Source organism: Anolis carolinensis, chromosome 3, assembly GCF_035594765.1.
Source record: "Anolis carolinensis isolate JA03-04 chromosome 3, rAnoCar3.1.pri, whole genome shotgun sequence".
Taxonomy (NCBI): Eukaryota; Metazoa; Chordata; class Lepidosauria; order Squamata; family Dactyloidae; genus Anolis; species Anolis carolinensis.
This window is the reverse complement of record NC_085843.1, coordinates 101108544-101130548: the sequence shown is the minus strand read 5'-3', so window position 1 is coordinate 101130548 and position 22005 is coordinate 101108544. Positions and strand designations below refer to the sequence as shown.

Below are 22005 nucleotides of genomic sequence, written 5' to 3'. Positions count from 1 at the left end.
GGTCAAATAAATGCCAAAAAATTCCACCACGTTTTTGGAGGTTTAAATTCCCCAAGGGGAAAGGCTACTTTGCCCACTTCTACTTTAAATGCATGTTAAGAAACTAGTAAATCCAATATATAAAGGTTATGTTTTATTTAGTGAAGCAGATAGATCTGAAAGGTTTCATACATAAGGAGTTTGCTCTTTTTAACACTGTAGTCAATGACTCATCTAGTGCTATTACATGTCATACAAAAATTGGATCTGATAGCTGTCTGTTCTTTTGAATTTTTTTAAGCTACCTTTTCTTCCCATGCATTGCAGAGTTACTTCAATTGCCGACCGACTTAATGTTGAGTTTGCCCTGATTCACAAAGAAAGGAAGAAAGCTAATGAGGTAGACCGCATGGTCTTGGTTGGGGATGTGACAGATCGTGTGGCAATCCTTGTGGATGATATGGCAGACACATGTGGCACAGTTTGCCATGCAGCAGACAAGTGAGTAAATACTAGCAAGCACTATTTCATAGTTAAAGAATTGAGGGTCTTTTTACTTTGGGGGGGGGGGGGGCTCTCCAGAAGTTGAAGAACATATACTTGGGTTTCGTGGAATGGATTGAGGCCATGTTCACTCTTGGTTTAGGGAAAGAAAAACCATTATGCACAGAGCCATTCCCTCAGGTATGGCTTTCTCAGCATTAATGAATTGTGAATTATCATTTAATAAAATAACAATGAAACCTTTGTAAAATGAAACATACCTATTATAGATTCATTTTGATTTGCCAAGTTACCATTTTACTTGTTCTGAGTAGACAGCTGTGAAGAGTCACCACACATTGTGACTCACGGACCCGAGTCTTGAAAAACCAAGTCATGGTCTTGATAAAATCTGGAGATTGTGAGAGTCCTTCTCTATGTTACATAGTTGTTCAAGTGTAGTCAGATGGTACCATGCTCTGGAATAGAGTGCAGAAGGGAAATACATTTCCCACTTGCGGTATTGATGCTTGATTGAACACACTTGGCAAGCTCTGTTCAGAGCCTTGCAAAAGGTCTTTGGACTACGGCCTCCAGGATTCCCAGTGTAGCATAACCAGTTGTGCTACCTAGGAGATTATGGGCACTGTAGTCCAAAAGTAAATTCAATAAGCTGTGACTTTATTCACAATGTCTTCATTATCATTATGTGCCTTCAAGTCAAGTTCAACTTACAACATTTTCAACTTAACAAGATTTATTCAGAGGAAGAGGTTTGCAGTTGCCTACCACTTAGAGATAGAGAGACCTCTCCAAGTTCATCCATTGCATTTCCATTGATGAGTCAGATTGCAAACCTTGGTCTCCTTAGACCAACATTCAAACCACATAAGCTGCCTTGCAACACTTACTTACTTACTTAGGCGATCCCTCGTAGGCCAAGGTGTCTTGGGGGTGTGTCCGCAGGTGGCTGAAGAGACCTATTCTTGATTCACATGTTCTCCTGCAGTGAGGACATCGGTTTCCAGGTGGAAGGCAGTCCTGGTCAGGTTGGCTTGATGCGCCTTCCACTTGGCCTGTTTCTCCCTTAAACCCTCCATGCGTGACCTCCAGTTAGTGGGCTCAAGGGCCAGGGCTTCCCAGTTCTCAGTGTCTATGCCACAATTTTTAAGGTTGGCTTTAAGCCCATATTTAAATCTCTTTTCCTGTCCACCAACTTTCCATTTTCCGTTCTTGAGTTGGGAGTATAGTAACTGCTTTGGGAGACGGTAATGAGGCATTTGGACAACGTGGCCAGTCCAGAGTTGATGGCGTAGAAGCATCGCTTCAATGCTGGTGGTCTTTGCTTCTTCCAGCACACTGATATTTGTCCACCTGTCTTCCCAAGAGATTTGTAGGATTTTTTGGAGGCAACGCTGATGAAATTGTTCCAGGAGTTAAGTGTGACGTCTGTAGACCGTCCACGTTTCGCAGGCGTATAGAAGGGTTGGGAGGACAATGGCTTTATATATGAGCACCTTGATATATCTACAGATGTCCCGATAATCAAACACTCTCTTCTTCATTCGGAAAAATGCTGCACTCACAGAGCTTGGGCGCTGTTGGATTTCAGTGTCAATGTTGACTTTTGTGGAGAGGTGGCTGCCAAGGTAGCGGAAAGGGTCAACATTTTCTAATGTTACGCCATTAATCTGTATTTCTGGCCTTGCAGAGGGATTGGCTGGTGTCTGTTGGAAGAGCACTTTGGTTTTCTCTGTTCAGTGAGAGCCCGAGCTTCTTGTATGCATCTGCAAAGGTGTTTGGAGTGGCTTGTAGATCTTCTTCTGAGTGAGCACAGACTACGTTGTCATCGACATATTGGAGTTCTATAATAGATGTTGTGGTGACCTTGGTCTTGGCTTTCAGTCTGCTGAGGTTAAATAGATTATTTCCACTCTGATGGGAAGCTTCCCATCAACAAGGTGAAGTATAGAAGATGGAAAATAAGGTTGAGGCAATAACACATCCCTGTTTGACACCTGGTTCCACCTTAAATGGGTTGCTTTGGGAGCCATTGCTGTCCAATTACTCAGTTTCTAATTACTCAGCTGTATTTCTGGAAGCTATTCTAGCTGAACGACGTCTCTGCTCTGTTTCCTTTCGTCTCTCCTGAAAAGTGGGTACTTGCAAAGTCTCCTCCTCAGATTCCAGCTCACCCTCAGGTTCATGAACACTTTCCTGCTCCCCTTCCTCTTCTGAAGAAGAGGAATCCCTAACAGGTTAGGAGGGAGAACCGCAATAGTCTGTTCTATCCCCTTTCTTGAAAAGGGTGATGATGGTGGCATCCTTGAAGTCTGCTGGGATTTTCTCGGACATTCACACTTTTTCAATGAGCTGGTGGAGTTCTATCAGCACAGGTCCGCCCTCTTTGAAGATTTCAGCAGGGATACCGTCAGGTCTGCTGGCTTTGTTATTTTTTTGTTGGCTGATGGCATTGCTAACTTCTTCCAAACTAGGCAGTGCTGCAAGCTCATCCCTGGTTTGTTGTTGCGGGATTTGTGAGAGGGCCTCTTCGGCCACATTGGAGCTGCAATTCAGAAGGTTCTGGTAGTGCTCTTTCCAACGTAGTGCAATTGATGTTTTGTCCTTCAGAAGTTTGGTTCCATCTGATGAGCATAGAGGATGTATGCCATGGGTTCTTGGTCCGTAGATGATCTTTGTGGCTTTGAAAAATCCCTGAGCATCATGTGTATCTGCAAAGTGTTGGATTTCTTCAGCCTTCTTTGTCCACCAGATGTTCTTGAGTTCTCTGGTCCTTCTTTGGACTTCAGCTTTTGCACTAGCATAGATCTTTTTCTTAGCAGCACAGTTGGTGTCTCTTTGCCATGTTTGGAAGGCTTTTCTTTTGTTATCGATTAACTGTTCGATCTCTTTGTCATTATCGTCAAATCAGTCTTGATGTTTCTTAGTTTGATATCCAATGGTTTCTTCGCAGGTTGTGATGATGGAGGTCTTCAGTTTGTTCCAGTGTTCTGTGGGTAGATGATCCTTGAGTGTTGTTTGGAGAAAGGCTTGTTTGGAGGGCTCCTGAAGGGCTTGGGTGTTCATTTGCACCTTATTTTTTGTCCTTGGAGGTCTGCGTTTGGGGGCGATCTTGATAGCCATCGTGGATTGGATTAACCTGTGGTCTGTCCAGCAGTCATCAGCACCTGTTGCTGTAAGACCAAAAAGTGTCCCATTCCGCAGAAGATATAATTTCAATAAAGCTAACTGGACAAAGTTTACAGAGATCTTGGAAGCTGCAATTTCTGATATAGAACCTTCTATAGAAAATTATGACCCCTTTGTAGAAGCTGTGAAAAGATCCTCAAGGCTCTCAATCCCTAGAGGCTGTTGCACAAGCTACCTACCAGGCCTAAATGAAGAATCGCTAAATCAGCTACAGGAATATCTCAGACTATTTCAAGAGAATCCATACTGCGGTGAGACTATAGCAGCAGGCCAAAAATTATCTACAGCCTTAGCTAATGCTAAGAAAGACCACTGGATAGAGCTGCTTGAAAATCTTGATATGTCCAAGAGCAGCCGAAGAGCCTGACAATTGCTGAGACGCCTGGATAGTGACCCTCTGGTCAACCATGGACATGCAAACGTAACACCAGACCAGATAGCTCACCAGCTAATTCAGAATGGAAAAACCAACTGCAGTAGAGTAAAGCTGAAAATCAACAGGGTGCCAGAACTTGAAAACCACCAGTTGTCTTCTCATCTAAACCTGAAAGAACTCAGAGAAGCCATCAAGCGATGTAAAACTGGTAAAGCACCTGGCCTAGATGACTTAATGATGGAGCAAATCAAATACTTGGGGCCCAACGCTGAAAACTGGCTTTTGAAATTCTACAATCAATGCTTGGCACACAAACAGATTCCCTGAGTATGGAGGAAAACTAAGATCATTGCCATTTTAAAACCCGGTAAAGATGGCTCCAATGCCAGGAGCTACCGACCAATCTCTCTCTTATGTCATCTATATAAAGTCTATGAGAGGATGCTTTTAAATCGATTAGGACCTGTTATCGAACCCAAGCTTATTGCACAACAAGTAGGTTTCAGACCAGGGGAAAACTGTACAGGTCAAATTCTTCATCTGACTGAGCATATTGAGGAAGGCTATGAGAAAGGCTGCTTTACGGGAACAGTTTTTGTGGACCTTATGACACGGTGCAACATAGAAAAATGCTGCATAAAGTCTACCATATCACCCGGGACTTTGATTTTACAAAAACTGTCCAGACCCTCCTGGAAAACCGCAGCTTCTATGTGGAGTTTCAGGGCTGGAAAAGTAGAAGGAGGAGGCAAAAGAATGGTTTACCCCAAGGCAGCGTTCTTGCACCAATCTTATTTAACATCTTCACGAACGATCAGCCACAACCACCACTCACAAATGTCCTGCCTCACCACAATGTCCTTCCTCATGTACAGAGGAGGAGTTGCTTAAAGCTACGGACAATGCGGTTGCTGTTGCCCGCTTTTGGTCTAAAACTATTTAGTTGCTTGTGATTTCCCTTTTTTTTCCATCATTTTAAAATGTATTTGTTATTCAATGCTTTTGACACGAAATAAATAAACCACTCACAAAGAGTTTTATATATGCTGATGACCTTGGCCTAACAACACAAGCAAAAGATTTTGAAACAGTTGAAAACCAACTCACTAATGCCTTGAAAGATCTCTCCAGCTACTACAGAGAGAACCACCTGAAGCCTAACCCTGCCAAGACACTAGTGTGTGCTTTCTACCTACGTAACCGTGAAGCCAACAGGAAACTGAAAGTTACTTGGGAAGGCCAAGAACTCGAACACTGTTTCCATCTTAAATACCTTGGTGTCACCTTAGATCGAACACTTAACATATAGGAAACACTGCATGAACACCAAGCACAAAGTAGCTGCACGCAACAACATCCTGCGGAAACTTACTGGCAGTGCATGGGGTGCAGATCCACAATTAATGAGAACATCAGCCCTGGCCTTGTCTTACTCAACTGCTGAGTACGCCTGTCCTGTCTGCCACAAGTCTGCCCATGCGAAGCAGGTGGACATAGCACTAAATGAAACATGCGGAATAATCACAGGATGCCTTAAACCTACACCTGTTGATAAACTCTACAAGTGTGATGACCCATGGGCCTTGTAGTCCTGCTCAGGACATTGTAATTCCTGATGAAGATGAAAACTTGGGTTTTTTACCTTCCCAGTCTGAACTGGATTCCTCTCAGCCAGATCTTTCCCAGGCAGATCTGGGAACCTTGCACCTGCAAGAAAGTTGTCTCCCAGAAGTATGTCAAACAAGCCCAGAGCCTACTTCTCCCGTGTTCTTGCGCCGGGAGTTTTGTAAACAACAGAGAAGTTTGGAATCAGCTTCGCGCAGGAGTGCGAGGATTGCAGCTAAGAATGTAGCCAATTAAGACTGCTTCTCGTGAGAATCTTTAAGGAGTTTAACATCTGGTCTCAGAGTTTAGCTTTCGTTTCTGATTCCCAGAGAACTGCTTCGGTGGGAAAGTTAGACTCTATATAGGTGTTTTACCCGCGTAGTAACTTCGCGGAGTCAATTCGTCAGCCTACGGAGCGAGTTGTGTCTGGACAGCGCGCTCCGATTCAAGCCTCGCTCCTGCTCAAGCCTTGCCTTGCTATCCAGCCTTCGCCTTGCTTCCCAGCCTTTGTTTATCTACGGACTTTGCCTTGTTTCCCAGGACCAATCCTTGCCTTGTTCCACGGATTTTACCAAGTTATTCCACGGACCTTGTTCTTGTTCCTAGTTACCTTGTTCCACGTTTTAAGCCTTGTTTCAAGTATCAAGTTATTTCCTAGCCTTGCTCAAGTTTATGGACTAAAGGACCTTGTCATCTCCCCTCACTTTGCCTGGCAAAGTGAGTGTTTCGGTTATTGGATTACAACTTTGGACCATAATATTTCTTATTGGACATTGCTTTTTTGGACTAATTTTGACCTTTCCTGAAAGGTCCGCTTCTGAACTAACTTTTACATTTGTTTTTATTAACCTTATATATTCCTTCAATAAAGATATTAGATAGATTCTGGCCTCTGTGTTTGGTTATTGGTGCCTTTGCAGCCTGGGTCCTGACAGTTTGACTCCGCCGCCCTAAGCACCAATTAACCTCGGCCAGAATGTCTACCGGAACCGTGCCCGGTGGGCAGCCACTGAGCTACACCATCAGCAAGGACGAAGTGGATCGCATCCGCGACAGACTCAACGCCCAGGATGGAGAAATAAAGGGCTTGCGGGAGCGCGGAATCCGCCTCCCGGCCATGGCGTTGCCTACCAAGTTTACTGGAGAAGCTTCTAAGGTTCATGTTTTCCGTCGCCAATGTCAAGCTTATCTAGAGGCCCGTGATGCCGAGTTTCCCCAAGAAGACATCAAAGTGGCGTGGGTTTACAGTCTTCTAGACGGGCCAGCGGCCAATTGGGCGACGGCACTGTTCGACCAAGCCTCTCCACACCTAAGATCAGCGCAACACTTCTTGGACCACCTCAAGGAGACTTGGGGAATCGAGGACAATTTGGAGGCAGCCGGTCACAAACTCCGTCGCCTTTTCCAAGGAGACAGACCTATGTCTCAGTATATAGCCGAGTTCCGAGTGCTGGCCCACAACACCGGCTGGAACGATGTAGCCCTCAGAGGACAATTCCGGGAGGGTCTCAACATTGAAATGCTGGAAGAAATCTCCAAGGTGGATCCTCCCCAGACCCTCGAGGCACTCATTGATCAATGTTTACGGGCTGAAGTCATGATTGCCAACAGGAAACAGTGGGTTCGAGGCCAGGGCAGTAGAGCCGGGGCAAAACCCCCCGCTCCCGCCAGCGTTCAGCCACGTCCAGTGTGGAGACCCCCACCGCCAACCCCATACCCCAGAGGAGGCGAGGAGGTGCCGATGCAGTTGGGCAATGTGCGTCCCAGACTAGATGCCGCCGAGAAGGCCCGTCGTCAACGCTTAAACCTCTGTTGGTACTGCGGGAACGGGGGCCACTTCGCCAGAGAGTGCCCAGCCAAAGGGAAGCCTGCCGCCCGTCTTGCGGCGGCGTCCTCCACGGAGACGAAGGCGTCTGAGCCGACTGGCACACAGCCGGCGGGGGAAGCCAACGACCGGGTGTAGAGAGGCTCGCCAACCCGGTCAAAAAATCCATTCAAGAGCCGCCAACCGGGGTCCTGTTCCTTCTCGTGGTCACATTATGGTCAGCAAAAAGGGGACCCGTCATGATCCACGCCATGATAGACTCTGGAGCTACCAACAATTTCATTGATAGAGAGTATGCCGACTCTCTGGGATTACAATATCATGATTTCAAGAATGCCCGTGTGGTGCAAGCCATAGACGGCCGCCCCCTCAAGACGGGCCCCGTAAGTCAGTGGTCGGAACCCACCAGGATGTGGATAAGGGAACATATGGAAGAGATTTCCTTCTTTGTTACCGAGGTTCCCCATTTCCCTGTGATTTTGGGAATTCCATGGCTGACTCTCCACGACCCTAACATCTCCTGGTCCAACAGAGAACTGCAGTTTGCTTCACCGTACTGCCAAAACCATTGCCTCGTAGCCAAGGTCTGCCATGCCACAGACACCGAGCCCATCATCACCTTGCCAAAGAAGTACTCCGAGTATTGGGATGTATTCAATGAGAAAGAAGCCGAAAAATTACCCCCACATAGACCTTATGACTGTGCCATTGACTTGGTGGAGGGGCCCCCGATCCCGCGAGGGCATCTCTACTCCCTGACTGAACCAGAGCAAGAAGCTCTCAGGGAATTCATAGAGACAAACCTTCGCAAGGGATTCATCAGACCCTCTCAATCCCCAGCCGCCTCCCCAGTGATGTTTGTGAAGAAGAAGTCAGGGGAACTACGCTTGGTGGTGGACTACAGAGCATTGAACAATATCACCAAGCGGAACAGCTATCCCCTGCCCTTAATCTCGGATCTACTGGATCGGCTTCGAGGAGCCAAGGTTTACACCAAGCTGGATCTTCGGGGGGCTTACAACTTAGTTCGCATCAGGGAAGGGGACGAGTGGAAGACCGCCTTCCAGACCAAATTCGGATTATTCGAGTCCCGAGTTATGAATTTCGGTTTATGCGGAGCTCCCGCAACGTTCCAGCATTTTGTCAATGACATTTTTCAGGACTATCTAGACAGGTTCTTGATAATCTACCTGGACGATTTTTTGGTGTTTTCTAGATCACAATCAGAACATGAGAACCACGTCAAAATGGTGTTACAACGATTGCGGGATCATGGACTTTATGCCAAGCTGGAAAAATGCGCCTTTGATCTACAAGAGGTAGATTTCCTTGGTTACCGCATCTCGCCTCTAGGGCTTTCCATGGATCCAGCCAAGGTTTCAGCAGTATTGGAATGGCGGGCGCCAACTAACAAGAAAGAGGTGCAGCGTTTCTTGGGGTTCGCGAACTATTACCGCAAGTTCATTCCAGATTTTGCCCGCTGGTCCGACCCCATCACTAGCTGCATCCGTGGAAAGCAGCCTTTCCGCTGGACCGATCAAGCAGAGAAAGGGTTCCAGCAACTAAAGAAACTATTCACCTCCCAGCCAATTCTACAGCACCCAAATCCTGGAACCCCTTTTGTTGTGCAAGCGGACGCCTCTGATGTGGCAATTGGGGCTGTACTCTTACAACCGGTGGGAGATCACCTCCATCCCTGTGCCTTTTACTCTCGTCAACTAACCACACCAGAGAGGAATTACACCATTTGGGAAAAAGAACTACTGGCCATAAAGGCAGCCTTTGAAACTTGGAGACATTGGCTAGAAGGGGCCAAATTTCCCATTGAAGTCCACACTGATCATCGTAATCTAGAACATCTAAGAACTGCCCGCAAACTAAATCAGAGGCAGCAACGTTGGGCTTTATTCTTCGAACGTTTCGACTTCCAGATTCATTATGTGACCCCAGCCCAGACCAAGCAAGCAGACGCCCTGTCACGTAAACCGGAATACGCTGCAGGACGCAAGGAGACCTTTGAATCCCAACTATTACAACCCGGGAACTTTGCCACGCTCACAGTGGGGAACACCAAATCCATTCCCATTGGTTCAACTTCCTCTACTCCAGGACCCCTCTGTGCTCAAGAAATCAGGGCTAGTCAGCAAGCAGATGCCTGGGCGCAGGACCAACTTCGCCAAGGTCTGCATTTTCCCTTTTCGCTTAAGGATGGGCTGCTTTGCTATAGAAATCATGTTTATATCCCACCCGGACCGGGCAGGGAAAAAGCACTTCGTCTGTGTCATGATTGCAAACCAGCAGGACACTTCGGACTATTTAAAACCATGCATCTGATCCTAAGGGATTTTTGGTGGCCCAAGATCCGCAAGGATGTGGAAAAATATGTCAACACCTGCCCAGTATGCCAGCGCTCCAAGATAAGAAGGGAGAAGCCCTCAGGGCTTTTACACCCCCTTCCTACCCCATCTCGCCCATGGGAAATAATTTCTGCGGATTTCATCACTGACCTACCACCTTCCTGTGGATTCACCACGATCTTAGTGGTGGTGGACCTTTTCACCAAGTTAGCCCATTTCATTCCCTGCGAAGGCCTCCCCACGGCCAAAGAGACTGCGGATCTATTCCTTCAACATGTTTTCAGACTACATGGATTGCCCAAGAGTTTAGTCACAGACCGTGGATCTCAATTCACCTCTCGTTTTTGGAAGGCGCTACAAAAACTATTGGGCATAGACTCTCGCTTATCTTCAGCTCATCATCCCCAAACAGATGGGCAAACGGAGCGCACCAATGCCACTTTGGAGCAGTATCTTCGCTGTTATGTAAACTACCAACAGGACAATTGGGCTTCTCTGTTACCACTGTCTGAGTTTGCCTACAACAATGGAGTTCAAGCTTCTACAAAAGAAACGCCGTTCTTTGCAAACTACGGCTTCCATCCACGTTTCTTTCCCCCTGTCATTGAAACTTCAGAAGTTCCCGCAGCAGAGGATTGGCTGCAGGAACTCACAGCGGTGCAACAACTTTTGCTCCAGCAACTGGACCAAGCCAAGGAGGACTATAAACACCACGCTGACAAACACCGCCAGCCGGGCCCCGAAATCAAGGTAGGAGATCGGGTTTTTCTGTCCACTCGCTTTCTGCCCTCCCACCGCCCTTGCCGGAAGTTAGATGCCCGTTTCATTGGCCCCTATCCAGTGGTGGCGCAATTAAACCCCGTGACTTTCAAACTCCAACTTCCGCGTTCAATGCGCATTCACCCAGTGTTTCACCGTTCCCTGCTCCTTCCGGCGGATGGTGTGCGTCCTGATACAGACCAACCGGCCCCCCCTCCTGTTTTGATGAATGGGGAGGAGGAGTTCGAGGTTGAGGACATTTTGGATTCTCGCTTTCGCCGCCGCCGCCTACAATATCTCATTGACTGGGTGGGTTTTGGCCCTGAGGAACGCTCTTGGGAAGACGCCTCCACAGTCCATGCTCCTGAGCTAACCCGTCGCTTTCATCAGACCTATCCCGCCAAGCCGCGACCTCGCGCCTCGGGGAGAGGGCCCCAGTTTGGGAGGGGCCTTGAGGAGGGGGATAGTGTGATGACCCATGGGCCTTGTAGTCCTGCTCAGGACATTGTAATTCCTGATGAAGATGAAAACTTGGGTTTTTTACCTTCCCAGTCTGAACTGGATTCCTCTCAGCCAGATCTTTCCCAGGCAGATCTGGGAACCTTGCACCTGCAAGAAAGTTGTCTCCCAGAAGTATGTCAAACAAGCCCAGAGCCTACTTCTCCCGTGTTCTTGCGCCGGGAGTTTTGTAAACAACAGAGAAGTTTGGAATCAGCTTCGCGCAGGAGTGCGAGGATTGCAGCTAAGAATGTAGCCAATTAAGACTGCTTCTCGTGAGAATCTTTAAGGAGTTTAACATCTGGTCTCAGAGTTTAGCTTTCGTTTCTGATTCCCAGAGAACTGCTTCGGTGGGAAAGTTAGACTCTATATAGGTGTTTTACCCGCGTAGTAACTTCGCGGAGTCAATTCGTCAGCCTACGGAGCGAGTTGTGTCTGGACAGCGCGCTCCGATTCAAGCCTCGCTCCTGCTCAAGCCTTGCCTTGCTATCCAGCCTTCGCCTTGCTTCCCAGCCTTTGTTTATCTACGGACTTTGCCTTGTTTCCCAGGACCAATCCTTGCCTTGTTCCACGGATTTTACCAAGTTATTCCACGGACCTTGTTCTTGTTCCTAGTTACCTTGTTCCACGTTTTAAGCCTTGTTTCAAGTATCAAGTTATTTCCTAGCCTTGCTCAAGTTTATGGACTAAAGGACCTTGTCATCTCCCCTCACTTTGCCTGGCAAAGTGAGTGTTTCGGTTATTGGATTACAACTTTGGACCATAATATTTCTTATTGGACATTGCTTTTTTGGACTAATTTTGACCTTTCCTGAAAGGTCCGCTTCTGAACTAACTTTTACATTTGTTTTTATTAACCTTATATATTCCTTCAATAAAGATATTAGATAGATTCTGGCCTCTGTGTTTGGTTATTGGTGCCTTTGCAGCCTGGGTCCTGACAACAAGTTAGCTGGCATTGCCCCTCCTGACGTGCGACGGGAAGTTGCTGCTTACTGTGAGAGAAATAAGGTCGAACATTGCGAAAGCCACCCACTGCATGACTATCAGCCTCCTCCCACCAGACTCAAATCAAGGAAGGGCTTCATGAGAACCACCACTCCTCTTGATGTTCCTCCAGCAACAGCAAGAGTCTCCCTCTGGGCAGCTAAACCAGGCAGTTCTAACTGGATGCCCCCCCCCCCATGAGGGTCTTCCTCCAGGGGCAAACCAAAAATGGGCAACTTGGAAGTCCCTAATCAGACTCAGAAGCAGAGTGGGCAGATCAAAAGACAACTTGGCAAGGTGGAGGAATCCTCCACCTTGTGTGAATGTGGAGCAGAACAAGCAACTCCGCATATGTATGCTTGCCCACAATGTCCTGCCTCATGTACGGAGGAGGAGTTGTTTAAAGCTATGGACAATGCAGTCGCTGTTGCCCACTTTTGGTGTAAAACTATTTAGTTGCTTGTGATTTCCTTTATTTCATCACTTTTAAATGTATTTGTTATGCAATGCTTTTGACACGAAATAAATAAAAAGCACCTGTCATGGGTCTTGTGAGAAGCACATCACGGCTGGCAGGTGTAATTACATAGTCCAAGAGGTGCCAAAGCTTTGACCGGGGGTGCTTCCATGATGTCTTGAGCTTTTTTTTCTGGCGGAAGAGCATGTTGGTGATGACAAGGTTGTGTTCTTTGCATTTGGTGAGAAGCAGGATGCCATTCGAGTTGCTGTTTCCAACCCCGTCTTTTCCAATTGTCCCTGGCCACAGGTCGGAGTCTTGTCCGACTCTTGCATTAAAATCCCCCAGGAGGATGATTTTATCCTCCTTAGGTATCTCCGATAGGACGGTATCCAGTTGACAATTAAATTTTTCCTTGATGTCTTCGTCAGCATCTAGTGTTAGTGCATAGGGCACTTATGATGGTTGCCTGTTGATTTCTGGAAAGGTTAATTCAGAGGGTTGAGAGTCGTTCATTAATGCCAATGGGTGCTTCAGTCAGGTGCTTCACCAGGTCATTTCTGATAGCAAAGCCAAATCCATGTATTCTCCATTCTTCTTCAGGCAGTCCCTTCCAGAAGAAGCCTCCTTTTTCTCCCTTCAGCTGTCCCTCTCCTGCTCTCCGGGTCTCCTGAAGCGCTGCTATGTCGATGTTAAAGCGTCCCAGTTCCCTTGCAGTGATAGCAGTCCTGCGTTTAGGGCGTTCACTGTCAGTGTTGTCCAACAGTGTCCGTACGTTCCATGTCCCAAAGTTCATTTCTCTTTTTTGGCCGCAGAGTGGTGACCCCTCTGGACGCAGCAGTCCAGTCGGGGATAAGATAGGCTGACTGTGTTTAGGGCACCTTTTCTAGCCCCTTCCCCATGTGGGGTGAGCAGAGTGGATCCTAAAAGGGCTGCTCAGTCATGGATACAGCTGCCGGACTACTCAACTGCCTCGGACCTTGAGGTAGAACGATTGAATCCATATCCACCGCCCATGTGACTAGGGGCTTCCAGATTTCACAGTCCTGCCCCCGTTGCCACTCGCTGATCGCCATAGGACTTTTGTTGGTTTATTTTTATTATTCTTGGAAGACGCCTGTGCATTTTTTTTTTAATGTGTGGAGGTCGGTATATGGCCGATCAACACCGTCTTCACAGAACGAGGTCCCAGCCACTGGCATGATTAACATGACAATGGTGGTTTCTCAGTCTGCTACAGCCTTCTTCCACCTTCACAGCCTTTGTAACATGTACCATGTTATCCTCCGCCTGCTCCGCCGTTGAGGTCTTAGGGTCTTCGGATTGTTTTTGGTCTGAATCCTCCCCTGTGGCCGCTCCTGGGAGTTCATGACTCCTGTGGTTGTGCCCGCAGGTTCATTGGAACACGCAAGCCCCCTCACCACAGCAAGGTGACAATCCATCAAGGGATTCATTGCAACACTAAGGATTCATGGGGAAATGGAAGTGTTCATTAGGCTGTCTTGTTTGCTATGTATGAATGCTATTTTACTTACACTTTTTATTACCTTCACAAAGGTGATTTTTTTCTCCCCTCTGATAGAAACTGCCAGGTAGTTCCACTGATAATGATATAAATGTTTTGCTTGTGTTCTGTTTTATAGGCTGGTCACTGCAGGAGCAACTAAAGTCTATGCTATCCTCACTCATGGGATTTTCTCTGGGCCTGCTATTTCTCGGATCAATAATGCTGCATTTGAAGCTGTAGTTGTAACTAACACAATTCCACAGGAAGAGAAAATGAAACATTGTCCCAAGATTCAGGTACTGTGCTCTTTTACTGTGGTAGCTATTCTTCTTGTGCTGTTCAGTTGGCTCCTTATACCCACAGGTTCCGTATCCACGGATTCAAACAACCACCACATATATATTTGGAGAGTGATTGCAAAACATGACCCATTATTTTGTTTCATGCCAGTTGTTATTCTGATTTGAGGGTGAGTCCTGCTGTTGCCTCCCACCATTTCTCAGGTCCTCAGTCTTTCTCCAGCACTTGTTTGAGTTGCTCACCATTTTATATAAAGGATGCCATTTTACTACGCCATTCTGTCTAGTGAGACTTGCATATCTACAGATTCTGATATCTGTAAAGGGGTTCTGGAACCAAACCTCAAAAGGTACCAAGAGCACACTGCATATAGGAACTTTGCACTTAGATGAGCTTCACAGGCTGCAGGAAGCTACTGATAGTCATGGTTTTTAGGCTTGTTATAATTTATTGAATCAAAAATTGTAGGATAATATTTTGCAAAAATTAGAAAGCTTTAAGAAAGTACTTGCAGCCGAGTTAACATATTTTAAATACTTACAAGCATTTTATTGAACACTATTTTCCAGGGAAGTTTGGAACTTGTTTGCAAAAATTACTTTAGATCTATGTCAAACAAACCTTTAGAAATCCTTATTTGAAAGAATAGCCCTCAATATACTAATGCAGCATATAAAATTAACATGCCTGTTTAAAGTTTGTTTCCTAGTTAATTAAAGGCCTTTAGAACGTTTCCCCAAAGTGTTTCTGAATACCTTTTTGCACAATTTTTCAATTTCATATTTCCAGAATCTGGGAATTAGTTATAGCTGACCAAGTTAAAGTGCAAATGAATCACAGTATCACATTTGGGAATTACAGCTTGGGTACATAAATTCCATTAGGTTCTCGGCTATTTCTCAGCAACATTCAGATACAGTTGGGGGGGGGGGTATTTAGTCAGATACCAATTATACAAGGTCTCCCACTTATTTACTAATTTATTTGCAAATTATAGTGGAAAATAAGTATTTGGTCCATAACAAAAGTTCATCTCAATACTTTGTTATATATCCTTTATTGGCAATGACAGAGGTCAAACGTTTTCTGTAAGTCCACACAAAGTTGGCACACACTGTTGCTGGTATGTTGGCCCATTCCTCCATGCATATCTCCTCAAGAGCAGCAATGTTTTGGGGCTGTCGCTGGGCAAGATGGACTTTCAACTCCCTCCAAAGGTTTTCTATAGGGTTGAGATCTGGAGACTGGCTGGGCCACTCCAGGACCTTGAAATGCTTCTTACGAAGCCACTCCTTTGTTGCCCTGGCGGTGTGCTTGCGATCATTGTCATGCTGAAAGACCCAGCCACGTTTCCTCTTCAGTGCCCTTGCTGATGGAAGGAGGTCTGCACTCAAAATCTCAGAATACATGGCCCCATTCATTCTTTCATGTATACAGATCAGTTGCCCTGGTCCCTTTGTAGAGAAACAGCTCCAAAGCATAATGTTGCCACCCCTATGCTTCACAGTAGGTATGGTGTTCTTTGGATACAACTCAGCATTCTTTCTTCTCCAAACACGACGAGTTGTGTTTATGCCAAACAGTTTTACTTTGGTTTCATCTGACCATATGACATTCTCCCAATACTCTTCCGGATCATCCAAATGTCCTCTAGAAAACTTCAGTCGGCCCCGGACATGTACTGGCTTAAGCAGGGGGGCACGTCTGGCACTGCAGGATCTGAGTCCCTGGCAGTGTAGTGTGTTACTGATAGTAGCCTTTGTTACAGGTCTCTGAGACCCAGAAATCTTGCTTGTTTGTAGGTGACCAAATATGTATTTTCCACCATAATTTGCAAATAAATTCGTGAAAAATCAATGTGATTTTCTGGATGTGTTTTCTCATGTTGTCTCTCATAGTTGAGGTCTACCTATGATGTCAATTACAGGCCTCTCTCATCTTTTTAAGTGGGAGAACTTGTACAATTGATATCTGACTAAATACTCCCCCCCCTCCCCCACTGTATAGGAATCTGCTTTTTGCACATTTGATAAAAGAAAATCAAAAGTCTGAGAAATGAGTAAAAATGCCAGGGATCTAAAGAAAGCAGACTGCTGACTGGATGGTTTGATCATTTAAATGTAGCAGGCTTGTGTAAGTTGGTTCAGTGAAATACAGCGGGACCTTGGTATTCACTGGCATTTTGTTCCAGAACTACCTTACAGAAACCAAAATATGACTACTCGAGTCCCATTACATACAGCGATGTAGTAAGATGGTGACCCTTACATAAAATGGCAAAATCAAAGTTGCTTTTTGTAGCTTTTAAAAATATATTTTCAATCTATGAATGGAGGAATCTGTGGATGGAGAATTCTGTTTTCAAAGTACAGTAGAGTCTCACTTATCCAAGCTAAACGGGCCGGCAGAAGCTTGGATAAGCGAATATCTTGGATAACAAGGAGGGATTAAGGAAAAGCCTATTAAACATCAAATTAGGTTATGATTTTACAAATTAAGCACCAAAACTTCATGTTATACAACAAATTTGACAAAAAAAGTAGTTCAATAGACAGTAATGTTATGTTGTAATTACTGTATTTACGAATTTAGCACCAAAATATCATGATATATTGAAAACATTGACTACAAAAATGGCTTGGATTATCCAGAGGCTTGGATAAGCGAGGCTTGGATAAGTGAGACTCTACTGTATTAGGAAAATGAATTTCCAGAGCCCTCTGGTGGCTCAAAATGGCTCATTGCATTGAAGTGCTCTTTATTTTATTTTATTTTTATTTTTATGTTTATTTTATCCTATGGCAAGGGTTGCCAAAAATTAATTTAATAAGTTATACAATAAGCTTCAAATGTTTGAGGGCCACAACACATACAACACAAATATTATTACATGCACATTTTTTTACAAAACGTATTATAAATACCATTAAATAGTTCTGCATAATAACATTTATCCATGTAGTTTTTAAACTTGCAATTTGAACTAGTTTCAATAATTGCAAACTACAGTAAAAGTTTTCAAAATCCTCATTGATTTGTGTTTTGATTATACTGAGTATATTTAATGTGGTAAGAAAAAATACAAATTTGCATTTCATTTGATTGCCCAAAGTAAAAGGCATAAACCAGTCATTTTTGATGATATTTATTTGTCTCATGGATGAAAATATGTAAACCAATAGTAATATGTGCTAATCTAAAATTTATTTCATCCCAGACTTGAATTTAGCATTAAAATTGTGGTTTAAATTCTTAATTATTGTAGTTCAAAAAAGAGCTCAGCCAACACATTTCCCCAATCTGTACATTATTTGTCAGAGAACTACATGTGGCTCAGAACAGCTATTTTCCAACTCCATAAAAAAGAAAAAAATTAAAAGGGGCTGTCTGAGTTTTGTGTAGGAGAGTGATGCTTTCCCAGTTTCTTCTTGCTTGTGACTGTTTCACTGTTTTCCTGTAAAACACTGAATCCCTTTTCATATGAGGCTTAATTTTGATTTGATTTCATATGTCACTGGGGTTTTTTTTAACAAACCAGGCCAAAGTAGGTGTGGATGAGTGATATTTATAAGTAAGCATTTGCCTTTTCTTTCTAGGTTATTGATATTTCTATGATTCTTGCTGAGGCCATCCGAAGAACGCACAATGGCGAATCTGTGTCCTACCTGTTCAGTCATGTTCCACTATAACTCCAATGAAAGCTGTGACGTGCGGCATTCAGTACCAAATAATGGATTTCTTTTTAAGGATAGCGAATGTCTATGACGGCTTCATGTTGCCTGTATGCACATTCCTTCTTCTGTTATGGGCAATAACTAAAATGGGCACGAGAATACTATTTTTGAAAGCCAAAGGTAGCTCGGGAGTTTAACCTGAATAGGAGTTTGCTTGCTGAAAGTTATGGAACCTCAGAAATAACATAATTTTATACTGATTTGCAAACTTTAAAGATTTAAATGGCTTATGTATGTTCCCTTTGAAAAAATTAGTGTCTGCCATAAGCTAACTAACGTTCTCTGGCAATTGTCTTAGCCCTTCTGGAAAGTGGCCCCAGAACAAGGATTAACTGTTCTCAGACCACTGAAAAATCTCCTCTTTAAATGTTCCTTTTAATAGATAGGACCTTGGATGCATTTACACTATAGAATTAATATGGATTGAGACCACTTTAGCTGTCATGGTTCAATGCTATGGAAGTGTGGGATTTGTAGTTTAGGCACTCTTTGGTAGAGAAGGCTAAAGGCCTTGTAAAGCTACAACTCCCATGATGCCATAGCATTTATCCATGGCAGTGAAAGTGGTGTTAAACAAGGTTTAATCCTATAGGTTTCACATACTTGAAGGAGAGCTCTATGTCCCCCTTGGATGTTATAGGAGAGACTTCAGTGGGAATATTTTATGTGGTCTGAGGATTTTGCAATAATCTGAGTGTTGTCATCTGCAGAGACCAAATGAAATAGGCCTTGGGACTCCAATTTATTTTAAAGCTAATCCTTCTTCCTTGGTTTTAGTAAAAATAAAAAGGACCAATTATAATCCATCATAATCATCCACATGTGTAAGAGAATTTTGGTTATCAAAAGGTACTGCCACTGGCTTCCCTATCTTCTACTAATGAGTTTGAACTTTTTAAAAGAGTATCTTCTGTGCTGTGTTTTACTTGTATGAAAAAGTGGCATGATTTTTTTTTCAAAACCATAATTCCCACAAGAACATGTGTATTCTCCAAATCTCCCCATCTGCAGGGGAACTGAAACAATCCTATAAATACATTTTGTTGTATAAATTTGCAAAACCAATTGCTCAACATTTGCTAATTGTGCTGTTCTGACTGGTGTATTTTCACAAGAATGAAATCCATGTAAATCAAACCGCATTAATTCTACAGTGTAGATGCTTATCTGTCCCCTCCTCTCCAAAAAAAGTTTGATGTAGCAGTCCTCAATGTTGTTTCTGTTATCTTCTTTGCCATTCAAGTTGGTCCAGCTAAAAGCATTTTGTTACTATGAGAAAAAACTATAGATCTTATTTTTTTTCTTTGAAAAAAATCAGGAAAAAATCTCTTTATTGTGTTTCAAGTTTCTCAATAAACTCAGCATTGTTCTACAAGCTGGTTGTGTTGTCTAGCTTTTGTATTTACTGGAGTGCTTCAGTATGGCAGAATACTGAGTTAAATAGTCCTTGGGACCCCTTCCAAACCTAAGATCCTATGATGGCATGATTCAAATTTGGATAAGCCCAGAAAACCTTTTAATGGCAGACCTATATATCCATAAAGGCCTTGAATGGATATAAAGGTATGAAATTATTTATAAAGATATACATGGATATCTTTACACATTGTTTTGGCCTCAGAATCAACTTAGGACCAGAGCATTTTGGAATTTGGAAACCTGTGATATCTTTTTGTAATCCAGATGCCATCATATGCTGCCACTCAGGTGATGGATCATGCAGAGAATACAATTTTCTCCTTTTTTCTATGGGATGAGTTCAGAATTTATCATGCTTCAGACTGGACCCATTAAAATTAGTGGGATTTACGGTAAGCTAATCATACCTCAGAGTTCAAGAGTTTGATTTGATTATGTCTGGATCCCACCTGATTTGTTTAGAGAGCCAAAAATGACCTGCTCTTTGGGAACCTGATAGTAAGTTGTGTATCAGATGACTGCTGGGAAATTTCATTGCCTTCCAAGGGGATTTTGTCAGGGGAGAGGTTTATTTTCATTTTATGGTTCAGTTCAGAATGAACTTCTTTTATAAGTGTAAACTTTCAGCCTGTCTTGCCCAGTACAACTGTGACATCTTGGACTTCTTATATGGATGGTGGGTCAAGCAGCCTATTATATACATCAGCACACATATAATTTTGGAGTTTGTATGTGAGATGTATACAAACACCTGTATTGCATGCTACAGTGTAAATGTTGGGTACATATACAATCCTAATATCCCCAAAACACATACAGCATTCTTGAATTTTAAACAGATGTTGTCATCTAAGGATTGTAAGAACTAAGTATTGCATATCTTCTGAGAAGAATCAAGATGCTTTTCCGAACTACTGTACAATTATGTGTGTGTGGCAAAACTTTGACTTCTCAGTACACAAAGGTTTTAGGCTTATTAGGCCTATTACATGGCTCACTTTCTCCTAAGGACCGTGCCCCTTTCAATTAAAAGAAGGCTAAGCTTGAAAAACTTAGTTAAGCTTGCATTGTAAAACTCCTTCTTTCTTTGTCTTAAATCAGACATTACTTGTGGTTTTTATTTTTAATCAGGAGTTAGTTTAGATTCCTTTAAATATCTTGATACTATATTTGTCAGATTCATTTCCAGCCATCACTGAATGCCTGTGAATTCTGCACATATACAAGAGACTGGTGTGTATGTATAGATCATGTTAACCTGAATCAAGTGCTTGGAGCAGCATCATTGTCCAGCCTTCTGATTAGGATAGTTTTTGTTTACTTAGTAACTGTAGCTTCCATTTTCCTATACTGTGTGCTCACATGTGAAGTCAAATGATAATAGACTGCTATAAGGTATAGCTACTCCACTGAGAAAAGGGCCTCTTTTGAGGATCTCAGGGCCCAGATGGATTTGTACAGGAAGAGGCAATCAGCCCAACAGCCTGGCCCTGAGCCAGTGGAGCTTCTGCACCCGGGGGGGGGGGGGGTGTCCACTCCCTGTAGCCAGCACCAGTTAGCAACCTGGTCATAATTCTTTGGCCCAGCTAAATTTTCTGAACACTCTTCAAAGGCAGCCCCACATAAAGTTCATTACAGGAATCTAAATGGGATGTAACTAAAGCATGCATCACCATGGCCAGACCCATCCTCTCAAGGAATGGGTGCAGCTGGCACACATGTTTTAAATGTGCAAATGTCCTCTTGGCCAACATAGATACCTGGGCCTTCAGGTTCAGTGCCGAGTCCAGGACGACCTCCAAACTGCCGACCTGTCTTCAGGAGGAGTGTGACCCCATCCAGCACAGGTTGAATCCCTATTCCCTGATCTGCCTTCCAACTGACCAGGAGTACCTCTATCTTGCCTGGACTAAGTTTCGATTTGTTTGTCCTCATTCTGTCTGTAATAGATGACAGGCACTGGTTTAGGGTCAGGACAGTTTACCTAGCTTAAGTAGAAAGAACTAATAGACTTGTATGTCATCTGAATATTTTTTTTACATGTTGAATGTACACCTGGCATTTGAAATATTGTGAGCAGGAATATGGGACTGAAAGGAAATGAATTAATTGCAAATGTGAAGGCAACAATTCATAGAGAAAAAGTATCCTGTTGTATAGGCTGGACTTCCAAGGAACCAGCAGTAAATGAAGAAATGAAAAATGTTCCAATTTGTATCCTGAAACAGAATGGGTTTACTGTTGTAATTCTAATACTCCAGAGTGTAATATGGGAATGTGTAATTTTGTGTTTGTGGAAGCAAAGATGTTTTCCCATTACTAGGAAATTTTAGCAATGTTGACAAACACATCCACACTTTTTCAATAGTACTGCAGGAACATTTCCCCTGTCCTTCCCACAATTTCCTGGCTTTATGGATTGGCGCAGTTAATTGTCATTCAATGCAAGTAACTCTGCTGATCCATGTGGCAATTTTTGCCTTCAGCAAGAAATGTACTGTCAGAATTG

At 43.8% G+C, this 22005-nt stretch overlaps 1 protein-coding gene across 2 annotated transcripts in view; it reads left to right on the top strand.

The window, feature by feature from the left end:
* prps2 (phosphoribosyl pyrophosphate synthetase 2) overlaps positions 1-19452 on the top strand; it is a 43228-nt gene extending 23776 nt beyond the window's left edge. For both annotated transcript variants that reach the window (XM_008107220.3, XM_003218897.4), the window contains 3 exons: positions 307-480; positions 14180-14339; positions 17940-19452. In XM_008107220.3, coding sequence (XP_008105427.1) covers positions 307-480; positions 14180-14339; positions 17940-18032 — 427 coding nt within the window. In that variant the 3' untranslated portion in view covers positions 18033-19452. The remainder of the gene's footprint in view (positions 1-306; positions 481-14179; positions 14340-17939) is intronic.
* Positions 19453-22005: the final 2553 nt, after the last annotated feature.